The sequence below is a fragment of the Branchiostoma belcheri genome, unplaced genomic scaffold (assembly GCF_001625305.1).
Source record: "Branchiostoma belcheri isolate BF01 breed outbred unplaced genomic scaffold, Haploidv18h27 scaffold12, whole genome shotgun sequence".
Lineage (NCBI taxonomy): Eukaryota > Metazoa > Chordata > Leptocardii > Amphioxiformes > Branchiostomatidae > Branchiostoma > Branchiostoma belcheri.
Genome location: NW_017802602.1, coordinates 3428148 through 3447758, shown reverse-complemented (window position 1 = coordinate 3447758; position 19611 = coordinate 3428148). Strand labels below are relative to the sequence as shown.

The 19611-nt window shown below is 42.6% G+C and overlaps 1 protein-coding gene across 1 annotated transcript in view; it reads left to right on the top strand.

The window, feature by feature from the left end:
• Window positions 1-19611, top strand: part of LOC109462858 (tubulin-specific chaperone D-like) — a 140873-nt gene that overhangs the window by 3809 nt on the left and 117453 nt on the right. The window contains 3 exon segments of the mRNA XM_019759496.1: window positions 234-294; window positions 788-862; window positions 1739-1833. Coding sequence (XP_019615055.1) covers window positions 234-294; window positions 788-862; window positions 1739-1833 — 231 coding nt within the window.

The following is a 19611-nucleotide window of genomic DNA, read 5'->3' as shown; positions in this document are numbered from 1 at the left end:
ACAGTTGATTGGTAGGGAGGGCTTTCTGAGGATGAGCCAGCAAGTGCCTCTAGAAGTGATGCCATAGTATCATACCTGACTGAATTACATCATACAGTCCCCTCCACTGATGCAATTGAAGGTCACGAAAACCTAAATTACTCCCCAGAAGTCTGAAATCTCTGATTTCTTGCATGATTGTACTCACTCGTTTTTCTTTTTCTTAAAGCTAAAGATGTCTTTTGTTCTTACAGAACAAGTCCTCCGAGGCCTGAAGGACAGAGATACAATTGTACGCTGGTCTGCTGCAAAAGGGTGAGATATATATGTGTAATTATAAAATTAATAAACCTTAAAGTTGAGAGTCTACATTCCACATCATAGTTACCAAAGGTGTTACCAAAATTTAAAATGGCCAAACTGTTTCCATTGCCATATTGTATCCATCTGCCACTGAACATCCATTTACCTTTTGGTGGCAAATGGATACAGCTTGGCCGAATCGATCATACTGTCTTTGCAGCCACCGAAAGATCTGCTTGGAGATTACTGTAATTCACGTTATATTCACAGTAGCAAAAGTTCACGGTCTGAGAAAAATGGACATGTTTACGGAACTATATATTCACTGTGGCGACAGGTGCAGAAAAAAAGAAAGTCCAGGAATTATTTGTTAACTGTAATGATAAGTTCACAGCACAGAAGTGACAGTGAAAACAGTGAACATAACAGTACAGTAAAAAATCAGGAATTACAGTACATGTATGGTAAATCTGAACTGAATACATCATGTTGTCTTTTCCCCCAGGGTTGGTCGTGTGACCAGCCGTCTGCCAAGGGAACTGGCTGATCAAGTTGTGGAAGAGGTTCTGGACTGCTTCAGGTAACTTCTCCAAAGTTTTAGCTTACTTACATACTTAGTATACTTACTTGTATTTTGAGTTCCTGCTTGAGGCAATCCAGAAAGCCTCCTGCACAACACAGCCCTCCCTTTGTAGCTCATTGGTGTCATGCAGGTTTGTATCAGAATGTAGATTGTTCAAGTTGGTGACTCTAGGTCTTCCCCCACCTCTTTTTCCTTTAGCATATGTTTAGGCTCCCAAAGAACAAGACCAGAATTTTTAAACACTCCTAAAAATACAGCCTGATAGAAACAATTATTTGGTGGCTGTATATTCCTGGAGTGTAGCACATGTTTTGAAATTTTGAATTGTATATAGTAGAGGGGATTCATTCCTCAAGCTAATAACCGGCATCTTGCGCACGCAGTGAATGTGTGTGACAGGCTGAATAAAAGTTCTAAACGGGAACTATGCGGCTCCAGGTGTCTTACTGAGGGACAACTGCATGTGCAAGATATCGGTTAGCTTGAGGAATGAATCCCCTCTACTCATCATCATCTTCGACACTGCTCATCCCTCTAAGAAGAGGATTATTAGCAGCTGCGCGGATTAGTGACTGTGTGCAAACAAAGGGTATGGTAGGGGTGGACGTAAACAAGTGCAAGGACAGGACAAGTGAAATCAATGGTGCTAGTATTACACATATTTACATATGTACAAGGACAGGGAGGCAGCTCAATGCAGCGAAGCCCATCCCAGCTCTGCCTTGAACTGGGAGATGGACTTCGCCTCCGCCACACTGGGCTCAAGTTCATTCCACTCCTTGATTTGAGGGAAGAATGAGAGCCTGTAAAAGTTGTTCTTACTCGCGATGGTCTGCAGCTATATACTGAAATTTTGAATTACTGTTTCCACAGTCTTCAGGAGGCTGACGAGGCGTGGCACGGCGGCTGTCTGGCCCTGGCAGAACTGGGGCGACGTGGTCTGCTTCTGCCGGCAAGATTACCCAAAGGTATGACCAGTCATAAGTACACACACACACCTTACACACTCCAGCCATGGGCTGTCATGAGCATTGTGAACAAACATTTGGAATTGTCTTCACTTTATTTGCATATCAATCAATAGGTTGTGCTTATAAACCTGCATTTCCCCTCAGGTCTCTCAGTCACTGACGAAAGGTAGTGGATACTAGCTGAAACGTCTGACCGTTTCCAAAATCATATCCAGTTGCTTGAGTAACTGTTTTTGGTGAAACATTTGGAACATTTGGGACATTTGTATAAGAAGTGGAAGCAAAAGAAACAATGATAGTGATGTATATCTATCATATTCATCTTCGGTCACTCTTGTAAAGTCTGTGTTATAAATTGAAACAGAAACATTTGGATCATTTGTTAGATGTGGAAGCAAAGACCAAAATATTGACGGTTCTATTGCCCTTGTGGCTTATAAATCCAATCTTTGCTCAGAAATGCTGGCCGCAAACGTTGCACATGCCCTGGGGTGCTGGCTGTACTGTCCAGTTTCTGGCATTTTTTTTTCGACGTCGCCTTACAAAATGTACATGCCTCCTGGTGGACTAGCATTAAAGAGAACTATGAAATGAGAAATGACACCAAAAAATTATGTCCACAATGCTCACACAGCCTATGATAGCTGAACCAAAACGAACCATGGGATCATGTTTTTGTTGTTGTTGCCTGTTGATGTTGATTGAAGTCCTAACAGAAACAAACAGGCAAAGAGTCGAGACATTGGGAGGCCATCTTTAAGACATTCAACGAGCACCGCGGGCGACTGCTCCACTGGGAGGGAGCTATCAGTCCAGCTGATGCAACCTTCCGACAACCAAGCAGCAAGAATCTCAGAAACTTTTGTTGTGGAAAGATGAAAAAGAACTCACGCTTGATGGCAACAAGAAAAACACTGCAGTTGAACTTCACAACACACGACCATCTCTTCATGCTCATCGGTAGATGACAAGACAAGTCAAGACAAGTTTGGGAGGTAAGCTATTTGTTCATTCATAAATAATTAACTTATATTAATTATTATTCATATTTCTTTACTAAATTAAGTTCATAGTTTCAATGTGTATATAGCAGAGTGTGACAAAGATGTGGAATGTGTTAATTGGTCTAGGGATTGTCCAGTCATACCTAATTTTACGATTACTCGTAGTTAAGACGTATAATTATGCATACACATGTGTAGTCACAACTTTGAACTTCAGTGACCCTCTGGTGATCAATGATCTTGGTCAAAGGTCATTGACGCTGGCTTGCCATTTTTCTGTGCAATAAGGCCATGTTGATTTGATTATATGGATGACATCCACGCGCGCATCAATTTTCGGCCGTTTCCAAAAAAAAAAGTTTTCAACCATGCTGTAAATCGTAGAAAACAGTTGCAAAATGAGCAAATATATACTGTAAGTTGAACAAAAAATATTGGAAAACAATAACAATGTCGTGGAATGTCAAAACCAAACGAAAAAGACGAAAATGTAAAGAAATGAATTTGAAGAGTGGATTATTCGCCATACCATACCCTGTGTCATTTGTTCAACCTTCATGACCACGTAGATTTCATAATGAAAGCTAACTTTTTTTTTTTTTGCAAAACTTTTTTTTTATTCGCACGCTCGCATCAGTTTTGGGCTTCCCAGAGGATGTCATCCATATAATCAAATCAACATGGCCTAAGAAATAGAAAGAGAAAAAATTAGGCAAATGAGAACAAATAGAAGACAATCAGATAGTACTTTTTAAAGGTTTATTGATATTCGTATCCAGAATAAATAAATTTTCAAAACCCTTTCTCTCCCTCCACACTGATAAAATACTTTTTTCCACACTATATTATATTAAACTCTTATTCCCTGAGATAATACATACACCATATAACTTGATATTAAATCAAGTTTTCCATTATTTGCTTTGTGATTATGTATCATTCATTTATGATCTACTCTCCAAGCAGAGGTTTGGGGTTATTTTTGGCTTGTTCTTTTCCTTTTTTTTATCGGGGTTTCTTCTTTTTTGCACTGGAATTTTTCTCACCCAACAGTTGGGCGAAATAAAAATTACAGTGCAAAAAAGAAACCCTGATAAAACAGTCCAAAAACACAATAAAAATAACCCAAAGCCCAAACCTCTGCTTGGAGAGTATTATGATCAGGTCTCTACTGTAAAGCTAGCCTTAAGTCCCTGAGCTTGTCTACCCTAACGAAAGAAAACAAATGAATAGATAATTATCAAATATACATTTGAGACAATATGAGTTACATGGTTTGTTACCCTGTTTGTGACATAACCCTGTTTCTGATTCAAGTATAAATGAATCAGAATAATAAAATCTACAATGTATTATTCTGATTTTAGAGTACAAAGCTCAACATGGCATGGTCATACATGTGCAATGTGCACACTTAGATGCAATGATCAGAAAAGTTATGATCATTTAAAATTCAAAGATGTATATTAAACAGATATACAAGTGCCACAATATAGGGCTTTGAAAAGTTTGCTCTAAAGTATAACCCCAAAACCTTAAGGCCCTTTTCTATTCAAATAACAATTGGTGTGCTTGACCATTATATAAAGCCTAGTATACAGTACAGTGTACATTTTGTATATGTAGCCATTTGATATTTAAATGATATATACAGCAAGATAGAACAAAGAAACCACCCACACTTGACAAATGTTAGCACCAACCTATTACCAATAAGTCAACTTGCATTCAGTACCATACACCTGATGAACTACAATTTTGTACAAAATCTAAAACTTGAAAGCAAATTTGCCATCTGATTCAGATTGCTAAATATTCATCAACTGATCCCTGAGGAACATTGAGGTAGTAGAGATTGAGAAGTAAAAAAAGTATTGCAAATCATTGCTTATCGGCATAACAGGAGCTTTCAGACTAATTTGCATCATCTTGTCTTGACTTGTCTGACTTTTGTTCCTAAATTTTCGACTTCCAAAAATTTGTCTTCACTTTATTTGCATATCAATCAGTAGGTTGTGCTCATAAACCTGCTTTCCCCTCTGGTCTCTCAGTCACTGACGAAAGCTAGTGGATACTAGCTGAAATGTCTGACGTTTTCAAAATCATATCCAGTTGCTTGAGTAACTGTTTTTTGGCGTATCATATTACCTGGATGTCTAACCTTCATCGACGTAATCATTGCTTATGTTTTTACAATTATACAATCATGTATCAGTATCTGCTTCTGTTTCAAGTACATGTAAGTCCTTTGACTTTGAAGTTACCAGTGATACATTGTAATATGTTAATAATATTATGGCGTGTGGATTTGGTGAGACTTCAATCTTTTCTATATCTTTACAATTCTTGTCTGACTCTTCGAATTCCCTCATGACCTGAATGGAAAGTGGCCAGAAGGTTGCAATTGCTTCCAGTATTTCATAAAAAAATACAAGGGCTCATACAAACAAATACTCTCTAAGTTTGTTTGATTTTGATCAGCGGTGGAGGAGGTCGCAGTGGCTTCTCCTGTACTAGACGAATCCTGTTTGCCATCAGTAGGGCTGGACCTTCTAGAGGCTGGAGATCTAGACTTGATGTGAGTTCGCGGGGACTGATGACTGCTTGCATCCCTTGTCTGGGCATGGCCATCACAACTGGCTCTCTGGCTCTCCAACCATTTACCCTGCTCAGGGCGTCAGCATTCCTGCTATTGCCTCCATCCGTATCAGTTGATTCACACCTGTGTCTGTTCGCCAACTGGTCTAAGCAGCTTCTCATCTGTCGTTTTTTAAGTACCATGTTGTCTGCTGGGTGGCCTGCCTGCCTTCTTTTCGTCGGCCCCCGTTGTTCCCTCATGCCAGTGTATGTGTTGTATGACATTGTGTTCCACCGGTCGTAAGCTGGGTTCTTGTCAAACGGACTTGGAAGGGTGGTCTGCAGGCAGTCCCAGTAGTAGGCGAGTTGGGGGTTTTTGTAGTTGCACGGTCCGACATCACGGGACTGTCTCGATGTTGGAAACTCTTCACCATCTTCTGCGTTTTCCTCAAGCAACAGACTTCTTAACTCCTCGATATCGTTGATGACTCCACTGCTAGATCCCTGAGGTTTATTTCCGGAAGGAGGACTCTGTTGATGTTTGTCTTGTGGCACTTGCTTGGGCGTTGCTGACTTGGTTGCTTTGTGTACAGGAGCGCTGTTCAGGAAGGCCAGCAAGAGGGGCATTTCTGCCGCCTCTGACGTTGAGTCGGCCGAATCTGAGGATGGAGACTGCGGTTCTAGGAATGGTGACTGTACCACTATGGATGATGGTGACTGTACCATGGATGATGGTGACTGTAGCATGTATGATGGTGACTGTTGTATGGATGATGGTGACTGTGGTTTGGATGATGGTGACTGTGGTTTGGGTGATGGTGACTGTAGCATGGGTGATGGTGACTGTACTATGGATGATGGTGACTGTACCATGGATGATGGTGACTGTACTATGGGTGATAGTGACTGTGATACTGGCAATGGTGACTGTACCACAGATGATGGTGACTGTGGTACGAATGATGGTGACTGTACTATGGGTGATGGTGACTGTGGTACGAATGATGGTGACTGTGGTATGGATGATGGTGACTGTGGTTTGGATGATGGTGACTGTGGTTTGGATGATGGTGACTGTAGCATGGGTGATGGTGACTGTACCATGGATGATGGTGACTGTACCATGGGTGATAGTGACTGTGATACTGGCAATGGTGACTGTACCACAGATGATGGTGACTGTGGTACGAATGATGGTGACTGTACTATGGGTGATGGTGACTGTGGTACGAATGATGGTGACTGTGGTATGGATGATGGTGACTGTACCATGGATGATGGTGACTGTACCATGGATGATGGTGACTGTACTATGGGTGATAGTGACTGTGATACTGGCAATGGTGACTGTACCACAGATGATGGTGACTGTGGTACGAATGATGGTGACTGTACTATGGGTGATGGTGACTGTGGTACGAATGATGGTGACTGTGGTATGGGTGATGGTGACTGTGGTACGAATGATGGTGACTGTGGTATGGATGATGGTGACTGTGGTTTGGATGATGGTGACTGTACCATGGATGATGGTGACTGTACCATGGATGATGGTGACTGTTGCTTGGGTGATGGTGACTGTACCATGGATGATGGTGACTGTACCCATGGATGATGGTGACTGTTGCTTGGGTGATGGTGACTGTGGTACGGATGATGGTGACTGTAGCATGGGGTGATGGTGACTGTACTATGGATGATGGTGACTGTACTATGGGTGATGGTAACTGTGGCATGGATGATGGTGACTGTGATACTGGCAATGGTGACTGTACCACAGATGATGGTGACTGTGGTACGAATGATGGTGACTGTACTATGGGTGATGGTGACTGTGGTACGAATGATGGTGACTGTGGTATGGATGATGGTGACTGTGGTTTGGATGATGGTGACTGTGGTTTAGATGATGGCAAGTGTACTATGGGTGATGGTGACTGTGGTTTGGATGATGGTGACTGTACCGTGGACTGTGCCATAGATGATGGTGACTGTGGTCCAGGTGATGGTTGCTTTGGTACTGACAATGGTATTGATGGTACAAATGACGGTGACTGCAATACTCTGGTTGGTGACTGTGGTCCTTGTGATGGTACTGAAGATGATGACTGTGGTTGATGTAACGTAGTCGTCTGTTCTGCCAAAGGCTGTTTTGCCGTTGTGTACTCCGACTCTGGCACTGAACTTTTCTGCGTCGTGGATGGGGCTGGTGAAGGTGTTTCCAATGTATTTCGTATCATCAAAGACAATGACTGCATCACTGATGATTGCTGTTGTGGTACCATAGGCTGCTGCGCTTGCGATGGTTGTATGATACGGGAATCCTCTGGCTGTGGTTGGGACGGCCACTGTGCTCCTGGCGCTACCTGTCCCCGACCTCGTGCTACATGTAGTTCCGGCCTTACTGAATGCTGCAACGGCTGTAACGACGAAGACGGATACCATGACTGTGGGAGGGGGGCTTGGGTGGCGGTACGTGCATGTTGCTCCTGCAACGGCCTCGGTCCTGACTGAAGCGGTTTGTCGAACGGTTTCGAAGGAGCCTCAGCATAGTGGGGGTTTGACCACATCGGTCTGGGTTGTACAGATAAAGAGAGTGCGGTCGTGTTGTGTGGGTAGTACACGGGTGAGGCTGAGGGGTAAGAGTTCGGGGCTCTCCCTCGTACGTACGGGCTTGCGGACTGGAAACGGTCAGGCGGAAGGGGCGGGTACGCCTGATTGGGGACCTGTTGATTGACGGGGTGGCGATACGGGATGTTTGGATGCTGACCGTAAGCATAAGAACCTTGCAATTGCATGGCAACTTCGGGGTGAGATCCGTTTGATGGTTTAGGATTCGAGTGAGCTTGAATCAGAAGTCCGGGCGGAGGCCTCACGTGAAGTCCTGCAGGCTGGCGCCAGGTTGAAGACTGGTAGGGGTTGCCCGGATATCCTGGCAGTACCGTGCGTTGGTTGGGTCCATGTATGCCTTGCTGCGGAGGACACCCGGATTTGATGTTCGCATCAGGCTCGTTGGCATGCTGGCTTCCCACCAACGTCGCAAAAGACGACGCACTTGGATGACTTCTTTGGCCGGATGTTTTGCTGCCATGATGCTGGATAGGTTTGCTTGAACTTTCATCACGGAGCCGTTGAAGTCCCTTGTTAGAAGGCTTGAAGTTGTTTCGGGAGAGGTCTACTGCAGGTAAAGTATTTTCGGTATTCGCGTGCATGTATGGCTCTGAAACAAAAACAGCGTCAGGAACATGTTGGGGCTGTGTATTATCATCCTTCCTCTCCTCGCCGTTATTGGTAAATTGAATGTTATTCGAATCCGACTCTGGAGTTGTCTTCTCTGAAACCTGGCCGTTGTCTGACAAGATTCCCTGCCCGGGCTTTTTCTTTCTGGAAAGATCGAGTGGATCCTCTTCGGTTGTTGTAGGGCTGTTTGAGAGACTTGAAACAGTCATCTGCAGTTCTGGTGTTCCAGTCCTTCTCACTGCTTGCCCCGTATGAAGCCTGTCCGGTGTCACCTGGACGTGATTTGGAACTCTTGTGTTAGCATTCTGCGACCATTCGGGACAGTCGTAGGCATATTGCGAGTAATCTGAGGCAGTAGGGTCGCACGTAACGCCCACGCTGTCAGCCTTATAGCTGTACTGACGAGACTGTGGAGGTACATCCGACGTGCCGTTGGCGTTGCCAAACAGAGCAGCCTTCAGGTGAGGACAATCCAGCGTGTCTGTCGTCGTTAGCGGCTGTCTCTCGCTGCCCGACGCGTTTCTCATGATCGTCGACGGATGGATGTCCAGTTGGCGCAGGGCCTCCTTTCCCACGCTGCACTTGGTCACGGTGACGTCGAAGAAGTCCACGCAGTTGTCCCGTGGGTTGTCGTGGTAACCACGGAACTTCCGTTTCCGTAGGGAGGTCTGCGGGTGGTGGTGGTGGCGAGACGTTCCCTGGTTCATGAACTTGCTGAGGATGAGGTTGACGTGTGCTGGGAGCGTGGCTGGTTCGTCCTGAGTTTGTTCGTCCTGAATTTGCTGCGTTTGCTGGGGCGTAATCTCTACCGATTCCTGGCGTCTCGACGAGACGGAAGGTCTAGAATTCCCCGGCTGGGCGGAGACAAAGTTGTTAGAATCTGAAGGGGAATGCCAGACTCTGGGCCCCTGCTGATGCTGATGGTGAAACTCTGTAAAAGTCTCCAACATTGAAAGAAGGGGAGGGTGCTGGGGAAGAGGATGTCCTCTTGGTTCCTGATGCTGATCATCGTTCCCTCTCTGCATTGTGTCTCTCTCTCTTTCTCTGTAACCCTGTCTCTCTCTGATCTCCCTCTGGTTACTTGATGGACCTATGGACTAGTCTGAAATGATACATGAAAATGGAATATGTCAGAAATCAATACAGTACTGTAACATGGTGTATTTCCGCATATATACATGTATCTTAATAAGGAATCCCACCAAAACTAATAGCATCATGATCTACACAACAATCTAATAATGATTAACTGATGTTAATGTTATCAAGTCAGAAATATTGGGGAGGTAACATTTTTTTCATTCTGTGAGAGCACTGACAGGTAGGTTTGTTTGTTTATTGTTTATTAAACCGATCTCCATTAGTTTGTACAGACTGAGTTTCCATACATACTAATCTTCCTGGAGTCGTTATACACATATACTACTACAACGTGATGAGACTTAACTACATACTACATAAACAAAAACACAGGTAGTTGATTTGTAGAGCTATCATACTTTGATAGTAGGGTGGGCGTAGTTGACAAAATGATGGTAACCACACACTGTGACTTTTGATCTGTGTTAATAGTATATTAACACAGTCCATTTCTGCCTGGGGGGGGGGGCTTTTCAGGAGGAGAATGAATGGTCTGCCTCTAGGCATGTCACCATTCTTCCCCAGTACCATATATCTGAGTTAGCCTGGTAACCAGACTGCCGTGAGCTCAGCGCTATCCCTTCGGCGCCGAGAGCGTTTGGGGCCGCCTGCCAGGCCTCGATTACTCGCTTCGGGGGGGTTTTAGGTTTCTTCGCTTGGGTTGGCGGCAACAGAAGACTAAGCGTTAGTAATACAGGAAGTCAGCGGATACAGGGAAACCAGCTGGAGATAGGTCCGTGGCATAACTCGCCTTTGCTTGGTAAAGGCCGGAGCCGAAAAATTACCGCCAAGCCGACCTAAGGTTTGGTACCCAGGCTACATCTGAGTGGAACTTGCTAACCTGGCCCGGTCGTGAAACAGGAAAACTCCTCACTTACTCCCGGGACACCGGGAATCGAACCCGGGCAGCAAGCTAACGCGCTAACCACTATGCCAAAAGTTCCGAACCCATTGGAATGGGTCAGTTAGCGGCGCTTGAACCCAACTGTAACAGTTACTATACAGTCGTATTGCTACACTGTCCAGGGCTCGAAATACTGGGGGCATGTGCACCTGCACCCAAAATTGGAGCTGTGCACCCAATTCTTCTCTGTATTATAAATATTTTTGTTCATAATTATCAAATGTATAGTATGCAGGATATTCTTGGCATCTAAGTGTCAGAAAAATGATAAAATCTTTGTTGTAAGTTTTTCCCCATTTCAGATTTAAGCTCAGAAGAGGTAAGATCTGTAATTAGGTTTTTATTTATATGGTGCACCCAAAAATATTTTTGTGCACCTAATATTTTAGGTTGCACCAAATGCACCTACAAAATGTATTCCCAAAAATGAATTTCGAGCTGTCCTTAGGCATGTTGCCCTCTGTCGACTGGGCGTCATGTTGTGGGCGCGGGGGTGAATGACCTTTCTAAAATGAGGGCGTTTAAATTTGAGCAATCAAAAGCGGCAAGCTGCATCCTTTTTTAGTTGCGCGTCCCTTTTTGTGTGTTGACGTTTGTCGTGAAACGCCCTCATTTTAGAGACTGGTCCTTCACCCTTTGGCCCCCCAACATGATGCCCACAAACACTAGGCCACACCAATTTAATTTCTTGGTTAACGGATTTGTCTAGAAAAATAATGGAGCGGGCGGGCGAAAAATAAATAAAAATAAAAACAGGCCCAGGCATCGTATTATGGCCCAAAATGGTACGATAGGAGCCATGAAGTCAACACACCAGGCTGGTTCAAAATGTAAACAATGAATTTTGAACTTTTAATGATACTACTGCATTAAAAGATGGAATGACTGTAACAAGTAGTAGGAAAGGGACTGTTTTCAACTGTTCAGGGCAAAAGTTGAGCATTTTGCAGTTGATTCTGAATTTTTATTTTTATTTGCAAATCAGAAAAAAAATGAAGCGGCGAATCCGTTAACCAAGAAATTAAATTGATGTGGCCCTAGCCTGGTATCCAGTCTGATTCCTGGTTGGGGTCGAAAGAGCTCTGTCCCGCCCGCCTCACATAGGTTTCCCGGTGTGTATTTCACCAGAGATTGATTAGCCCTCCTATCGTGTTGGGGGAAACCAAATCCCCAAGCATACTGTCTCTTATTAGCATAACACTCCTACCGGGACGGCCTGTTGCACTGGGCAGGGGAAGCTATTAGAGCCCCCGAAGGCACAACCTGCCCGAACACCCCAATACCCCCAATCACGTAAGACTGGATACCAGGCTAACAAACACGAGTACTGTACATGTAGTTAATTTTGCAGTGGTTTTATTTGACCAGCTTGGGAAAAGGAGGTTTTCGCATTGCTTGGAGTTTGTGGCTATACTGTAAATGCTTGAAAGAAAAAAACTTACTCTCAGATGTTGGCACCTGTCGGGTCTTGTGGGGGAACGGGCAAATGGCCCTGACCTATCTAAAATGATCATGAGGGTGATTAAATTTGAGCATTCAAAACGGAAAGCTGCATAGTTGTTATAGTTTCATTTTCATGTTTATGTTTGCCTTGCAAATACCAAGGAGGTTCAGTACAAATACACACACAAACACGAGTACTGTACATGTAGTTACTTTTACAACTTGGTTTTATTTCCAGCTTGGGAAAAGGAGGTTTTCATATTTCACATCACGTTCCTGGTAGAAAAAATCCTGTAGGAATAGTACAGCTGTGTACCAATGTAGAACTATGTCATTGTACTACATATTGATGGTGTTAAGATTTTATGGTAAGAGGTCACCACAAAAAGTGGAAAAACAAAGTAATTATGTTTCTGTGTTTCCAGTATAATAGTCCCTAGGGAGATATCGTTAAAAGGTGGGTCAACACATTCAGCCAGACTCTCACAGTTTTAGTTTCAGGCAGTTTGCTATATAGTCTGGTGACCATTCTCTATGTACTGGCCAGCATTTTAGTGTTTTGGCCCCAGTTTGTTGGCACACAGGCCTTTACATGTACATCCATCTCATCTAACTACTACTACTACTGCTGTCCTGTTGAAACTCCTAGTGTGCACTGGGTGGGCAGGAACACTCTTTAATAGGGACATGGAGATTGGGGAGCCACAATGGGCTGTTTACGGGGCTGGTTTGCTAAGTCTTTGATTCTGTGCCCGTTTAATATTCTTCTTTCATGTCCTACTCAGATATCAGTTTGTTGGAAAATTCATATTTGAACCACTACAAAAGCGACACCAGATTGTAAATAGCTGATATATCCCCTGAATTACAGAATGTAATAATACTCTTCCTAAGAAAACACAATAGATTAGCTTTAGTATCATTATGGACTAGATAGAATTATATCTTAGTATTAGTTTATGTATGTACCATTGTTGTTTCTTTGCCATACATTGTACCAGCTACAGTTGTTGAGCAATAAAGTTGATTTGATTTTGATTCGTAGCCAGGATTTTGAACGGGGGGTTCTTCCCACTGCTTGAGGGACCAGCGAGCGCCATAGGCGAGGCGCGAGGTTTCTAGGGGTGTCCAGGGATTTTGAAAATGAACATTCTGAAATGGCATTTCCTGCGTTTTTGAGAGGATTTCAGAGAAAAAAATCAGAGATTTGAAGGATATAATGTAGTAAGGTCAAACCTTCGATAAAGGGACAGTACCATAATTTATGTAAAAAGCATCTGCATTGGGGCTTCTTTAGCCTGGTATCCAGTATTACGTGATTGGGGGTGTTGGGGTGTTCAGGCAGGCTGTGTCTTCGGGGGCTCTAATACTAGTAGCTACTCCCCCCCCCCCCCCAGTACAACAGGCCGTCCCGGTAGGAGTGTTACGCTAAGAAGAGACAGTATGCTTGGGGATTTGGTTGTTGGAGGGCTAATCAATCTCTGGTGAAATACACACCGGGAAACCTATGTGAGGCGGGCGGGACAGAGCTCTTGCGGCCCTGACCATGATCAGACTGGATACCAGGCTATATAGCTAGGGCTTCTTGGAACACATAATCATTGAAATAACGACTTCCTAATATATGAAAATTGTATAAACACAGGTTCAGGTATATCGAAATTTTAAGCCATATTAGGCTGCAACACACACACAATCTGACAATCTCTTTTGACTTTTAAACTATCTGGCGTTTAACTACATTTAGTAAGGTCAATAATGCTTAAAGAGGAATTCTAGATAACAAATGTGCTCAAGAAAAATATTGATTGATCGTTTGACGACTGTTTTACTAACAACGCTTAAGGTTTAAGTTACAGTGTCCCGGCTACAATCAACGTAGAAGTAGATCAGCTTGCATTGTTACGAAAAAAGTATTCTCTTCTTTTTGGCCCCTTCTTTTTTTTAGAATTTGAGGATGGTCAGAAACTTTTTGGCTGTTATTGATCCATACATGTAATGAACAACTTACACAATGAAAGTTGAGCTTAGATATTTAATGTTACTACAAGAAAAAAAGTATGGCAAAAGTTTTGCACGATTTAGGGGACTTAAATGCCAAAACGCAAAACGCAAAAAAGTCCATCCTTAATTGTTTTTTGTAACACCCATTAACAGACAACTATCCTTAACGCAAATTACAAGAATTCGCAAACTGTCCAGTCAGGTAGACTGTAAATGCTTGACAGAAAAGTAACTTTAAGTTGGTAACTTACTCTCAGATGTTGTCCCGTCGGGTCTTGTAGAGAAGCTTGTTCAAATGGCCCCGGCATCATTTCGGTGACTGACCTCAAATGCAAACCTCTTGTACTGTCCCTCTTACAACATGGAACAGTCTATGTGATGCAGAATGAAGGGGGTGGTGGGTTGCATCTAGGTCACCTAAGGATTAGAAAAAAACAGGTAAATTCCTTGTATTTGCAAAGGAAACAAAATGGAGAGTCATTTTATAAGTTGTGCATTGACTGAAAAAAAAAACAGATTTAACTGTTAACGCCTCGGTTGTTGAAAATAGTTTTAAGATAAAGTTTCCTTTTTTTTTCATAAACACCTTCGTTGGCAGCTGGTTGTTGTGAATCATTTCTGACAAGCGGTTGTTCAACTTACATATACATGTACCTCTGTTACAAACATTGTAATTATCTCATTATGCATGCGAAAACTGACCCAGTTTCTAACCTACACTGAGGACAATTATTTAAGTAGGTCATCACTCCATCTGTTTGTGTAGATTCCCGTGTATTTATTCATCTATTCATGTAACTTCTCAGGCACTAGCAGTGATTGTTTTCTTACATGTAGATGCTTTATTTGTACACAGGTTTAGATCTGAAGGTGTCTGTGAATTGTCATGATTTTTGAAATACCAGAAAACATTTCAGACTTCGCTAAAAGCATTATCGGGTGCACGTTGATGAGGGCCTGCATGCCCTTTTTCGTAAGGCGTAATCAGGCCTTTTTAGACTTCGTAATTTGTAGGAAGTGAGCCTCCGCAAAAACCGACGTAATTCATAATAGGACATAAGCCACAAATCGTAAAGCCATAATCAGCTCTGAGACTTTAACGTAATTCGTAATCGGCGGTGAAAATTTTGCGTAATTCATAATCACTCCCCCCCCATGCAGACCCTCATTGTTTTTTTTTATTCAATGTTTACTGTCTAATTATCATGTAGAAGTCCCTTTCCTTAAGATACAGAACAGCATCTCTTCTTTCCTTATGGCACAGTCAGATTTGTTGTACAGTGCTATTTTAATTTATGCTGTAGAATTTTTTTTTTTTTATTCCGAAAAATGTAATCACAAGACGTGGTGACGACACACTCAAGTTTTTTCAACTTATATTAATGCCGACACCAACACAGGGACAGTACAATACTCATTTACACCTGAGTGAAGTGAGGAAAGTCGTGTAAAGTGCCTTTCCCAAGGGCACAAGATCGGTGGCATGTCAGGACTCGAACCCGGGGCCTCTGGTTCCGAGTCGAGAACGCTGCCGCTGCGCCATACGACCCCACAATGTAGTAGAATTTTTAGGCAGGCTGTGACAGAACAACTGCCAACAAGGGTCTAAGATTTAGCCTTTTAGTAACAAGACTGCTGAGTTTTGCAGGATAAACGCATGAACGTCCCAAGAATTTCCTTCAATGCTTGCAACAAGCTTGAGTCACTGAGGATGAGGACTGAGAATGATACTGACTATAGAAAAAAAGCAGGGGTTGTGAAGCTACCATAAATGCTGTACTTTTCTTTTAAAACACTTTTTTTAATGAGTTTGCTAAGTGAAAAGACACAATTAGCACCTTGTAGTTACTATATATAGTACTAACTTACATTGCAAGCGCGCACTTCATCCGTAGTCATCTCTCTGCACTTTTCAGACCGACTAACACGTTAGTAACAGTTGCATATCTGTTGTTCCTTCCAACAATGCCATTTTTTGTCTCATCCTTTTTTTTAAAGAAAAACACAGCTTGATGAATGTATCTTGAAAGTATGTAGCTGCAAGCAGACTTACTTACCTTCTATGTTACTTGAACAGATGTGTCCTGAAGTAACCTGTTACTCTCCCTTACCTTGTGAGGCAAGTGTGTTTTATGTAACATCTTTGTCTTCTGCCCCTTTTGAAACAGATGTCTGGTCCCTTGAGACCTCATGTAAAAGGAAATTCTTCCATAATTGTCAGCCTTAAGGGGTACCCTACAAAGTAATTGAAGTGCTCTACAATGGTACACCTTTACTAGCAATGAGAGTCAGAAATCATATGTGATCATTCTGATTGCAATGAAAATGAAAATGTAGAAAAGGCACTCTCTAGTTCTAGTTAAAGTCTGTAAAGAACATGATAATTCCACATTCAAATCCGGTGTATGAGCTGAAACAACAGTGTCATTGGCTGACAAGATTTTTTGAAAATTGTTGTCTGCAGTAAAATGAGATGAGATGACCTCTCCCATACTTAGGCCACAGCAAGTAATTTTTATGGATGACATCAGCGCACGCATTAGTTTTTGCCTGATTTTGGAAAAAAAAAACAAGAAATATTGTTCCTTTCTGACAGTGGTCAACATGCTGAAAATTGTCTGTTGCTATTGCCGTAACGTCGATGGCAGATAAATATGTAGAGGAGACATTACAAGGCTCTAATTTATTGTTTTGTCTTTTACTTTGATGCATAGAATCAATGTATTTCATTCCTTTTATACAAATGTACTAGTATGTGATGTTAACCGAATCAAAACCATTTGTACAATGATCGAAAACCTTTATTTTTTTAAGTTGTTTCAGTGACAAATGGGTGTCGTAATTTTGCAGTTGGCAATAAACTTAGCACAATATAGGTATCATTTCTTGCTTAACAAGGTTTATGATGTTAGAATAATATTTGAAAATGTTGGAACCTTGTTTTTTTGGCCCGCCTTGTTTTTTTTTCGCCCTATCGCATTAGATTTGGCATCTGCGGACGATGTCATCCAGAATATTTACTTGCTGTGGCCTTAACTGCATTTCTCAGTAGTGGAGTAATGTGGAGCTTGTGCTCGTGCAGACTGTTTCAACTAAGGCCACACCGACTTAATTTTATGGATGACATCCGTGCGCGCATTGATTTTCGCCTGTTCTCAAAAAGAAAATAAAAAAGGTCCACAGCTCAAGAACTCAGTACATATGTACAGTGCTGATTCATAAATTCCGCAAAAAGCCGGCTTGTTGTATATTTCTATATCCGCGGTTTAGTAGCATTTTTATTTTTGGCCGGAATTTTTTTTATTCACCCGTGCGCACTAGTTCAGGGGTCTTCATATAGGATGCCATCCATAAAATTAAGTCGGTGTGGCCGAACAGTGTAGGGCTTTAGCCAGCTCGCAAGTTTTTCCGTCAGGCCAGGCTCATTACTGGACCTGTATCTGTATATTTGTACACTACATGTAGTAGCCGGTATTGCCCTTTGGCGTAACACACCAGCTTCGCAGGCATGTGGCGCGGCGGCAGCCAGCTATACTACAACAGACAACCTGTTACACACAATCTTTACACATTTAATTGCAGGTGTTATTTAAAGCGTGAGAGTGCTCGTAAATTTTGGATTTTCAGGCCTTTCAAATTTCCCACATTTTGAGGGGAAATTCATGCCTGCATGCTGAGAGTGGCTGTTGGTAGTCCTTTTGATGTTTTTATAAATAAATTAATGTTTTTTCCCAAGGTTTTTGTTAATTTTGACCATCAAGGTTTGACGGATTGGTTTAGACATTTTTCCGTCGCATTTCGCAAACGTCCTGCAACTAGTGCAAGAGCCCTTAAACATCCCTCTACCAAAAAATCAATCCCCTGCAACCATAACTCAATACATGATAGTATTTTCTGTTTTCTACCACATTCAGTTTGTATAATTATGTAGGACATCTTTGTACAGCCTCAGGCAAGGAGGTTCAGGTCGGCCAAATGAGGTATCCTCATTGTGATTTATAAATGAGTCAGGTGGATGAACTGATTTCCTTTGTCATTAGTCTCTACCTCCAGGCTACTTCTCTGCATTTCTGTAGAGAAGCAGCTGCTTTTGTTTGATTGATTTGAAAAAGGCCAACTGGCCTCCAGCAAAACATCAAGCTGCTTGACCACATTGTACAAAATATAGAGTAAGTACATGTTGTGTACATGTAATTACGTGCACTTTGAGAGGCCAGGTCACATATCAGCAAAAATGCACAGACACATTAGATACATGTAATACTACTGAGTATAGAAGTATTGTTTTGGGTGGCTTGCTTGTGAGTTTGTGTTCCATGCCCTGGAGGCAATGGTGCATGGACCCACCACCCCCCACAACCCCCACCCACCCCCCGTGGTGGATAGGTCGTAATTTTGACAGTTAATTGATGAATAGGTTTAGCCTAAAGGTGACCCAGCTTGTACCAGATCTAGAGTGGGGGAAACATTAGACCTAGTTTACACGGAGGGAAAAACTTTGCGTACGAAAATTAAATTGCGTATAGGAAATTGCGTACGGAAAGGCTTTCCCTCCAAGTAAACCGGTCTCAATTTGCGTACGCAATTTTGTATAACCAGAAACAAATGTAAGCTCGCGTGTGTACACAATTTTCGTACACAAGATGTGTGTCAACCCAGTCTTAGTTGTATGACTTGAATGTGGAGTAATTTAGTGTGACACGAAATAACATCAAACACGCCCCTCTGCAGTTCCAGTACATTCACAGAGTGAGTGAGTGAGTGAGTGAGTGAGTGAGTGAGTGAGTGTGGGAGAGTGCGTGAGTGAGTGAGTGAGTGCATGAGTGAGTGAGTGAGTGAGAGTGTGAGTGAGTGTGAGTGAGTGAGTGAGTGAGTGAGTGAGTGAGTGAGTGCGTGCGTGCGTGAGTGAGTGCGTGGGTGAGTGAGTGACTGAGTGTGAGTGGGTGAGTGAGTGAGAGCGTGAGTGCGTGGGTGAGTGAGTGACTGAGTGTGAGTGGGTGAGTGAGTGACTGAGTGAGTGAGTGAGTGAGTGGGTGAGTGAGTGAGTGAGTGAGTGGGTGTGCAAGCTGCACCAAAAACTGCCATCTTGTTTTGGAATCAGTACCTGTCCATCAAATTGGTGCTTGAGGCTTATACCATGTGACCCAATTACAGCAGAGTTAGACAATGAGGATGTGCAGGTATTTGAAAGGACCTGCAATTTTCACGCACTAATTACAAAACATGTGATGCCCATCGACATAGGAACCCCAAACTGATACAAGCGTGCAAAGAAAAAAACTTTGGCAAAGAAAAAAATAGTTGCCTTTAATAGAATGAAATCTATGTGGTCACGAAGGTTGAACAAAAGACTAAACACACAGAGTATGGTATGGCAAATAGTAGACTCTTCATTTTTCGTTTTGTTAGTTACATTTTCTTCGTTCTTTGGAATTAATTTCATCATTCTGCAACATTAAGTAT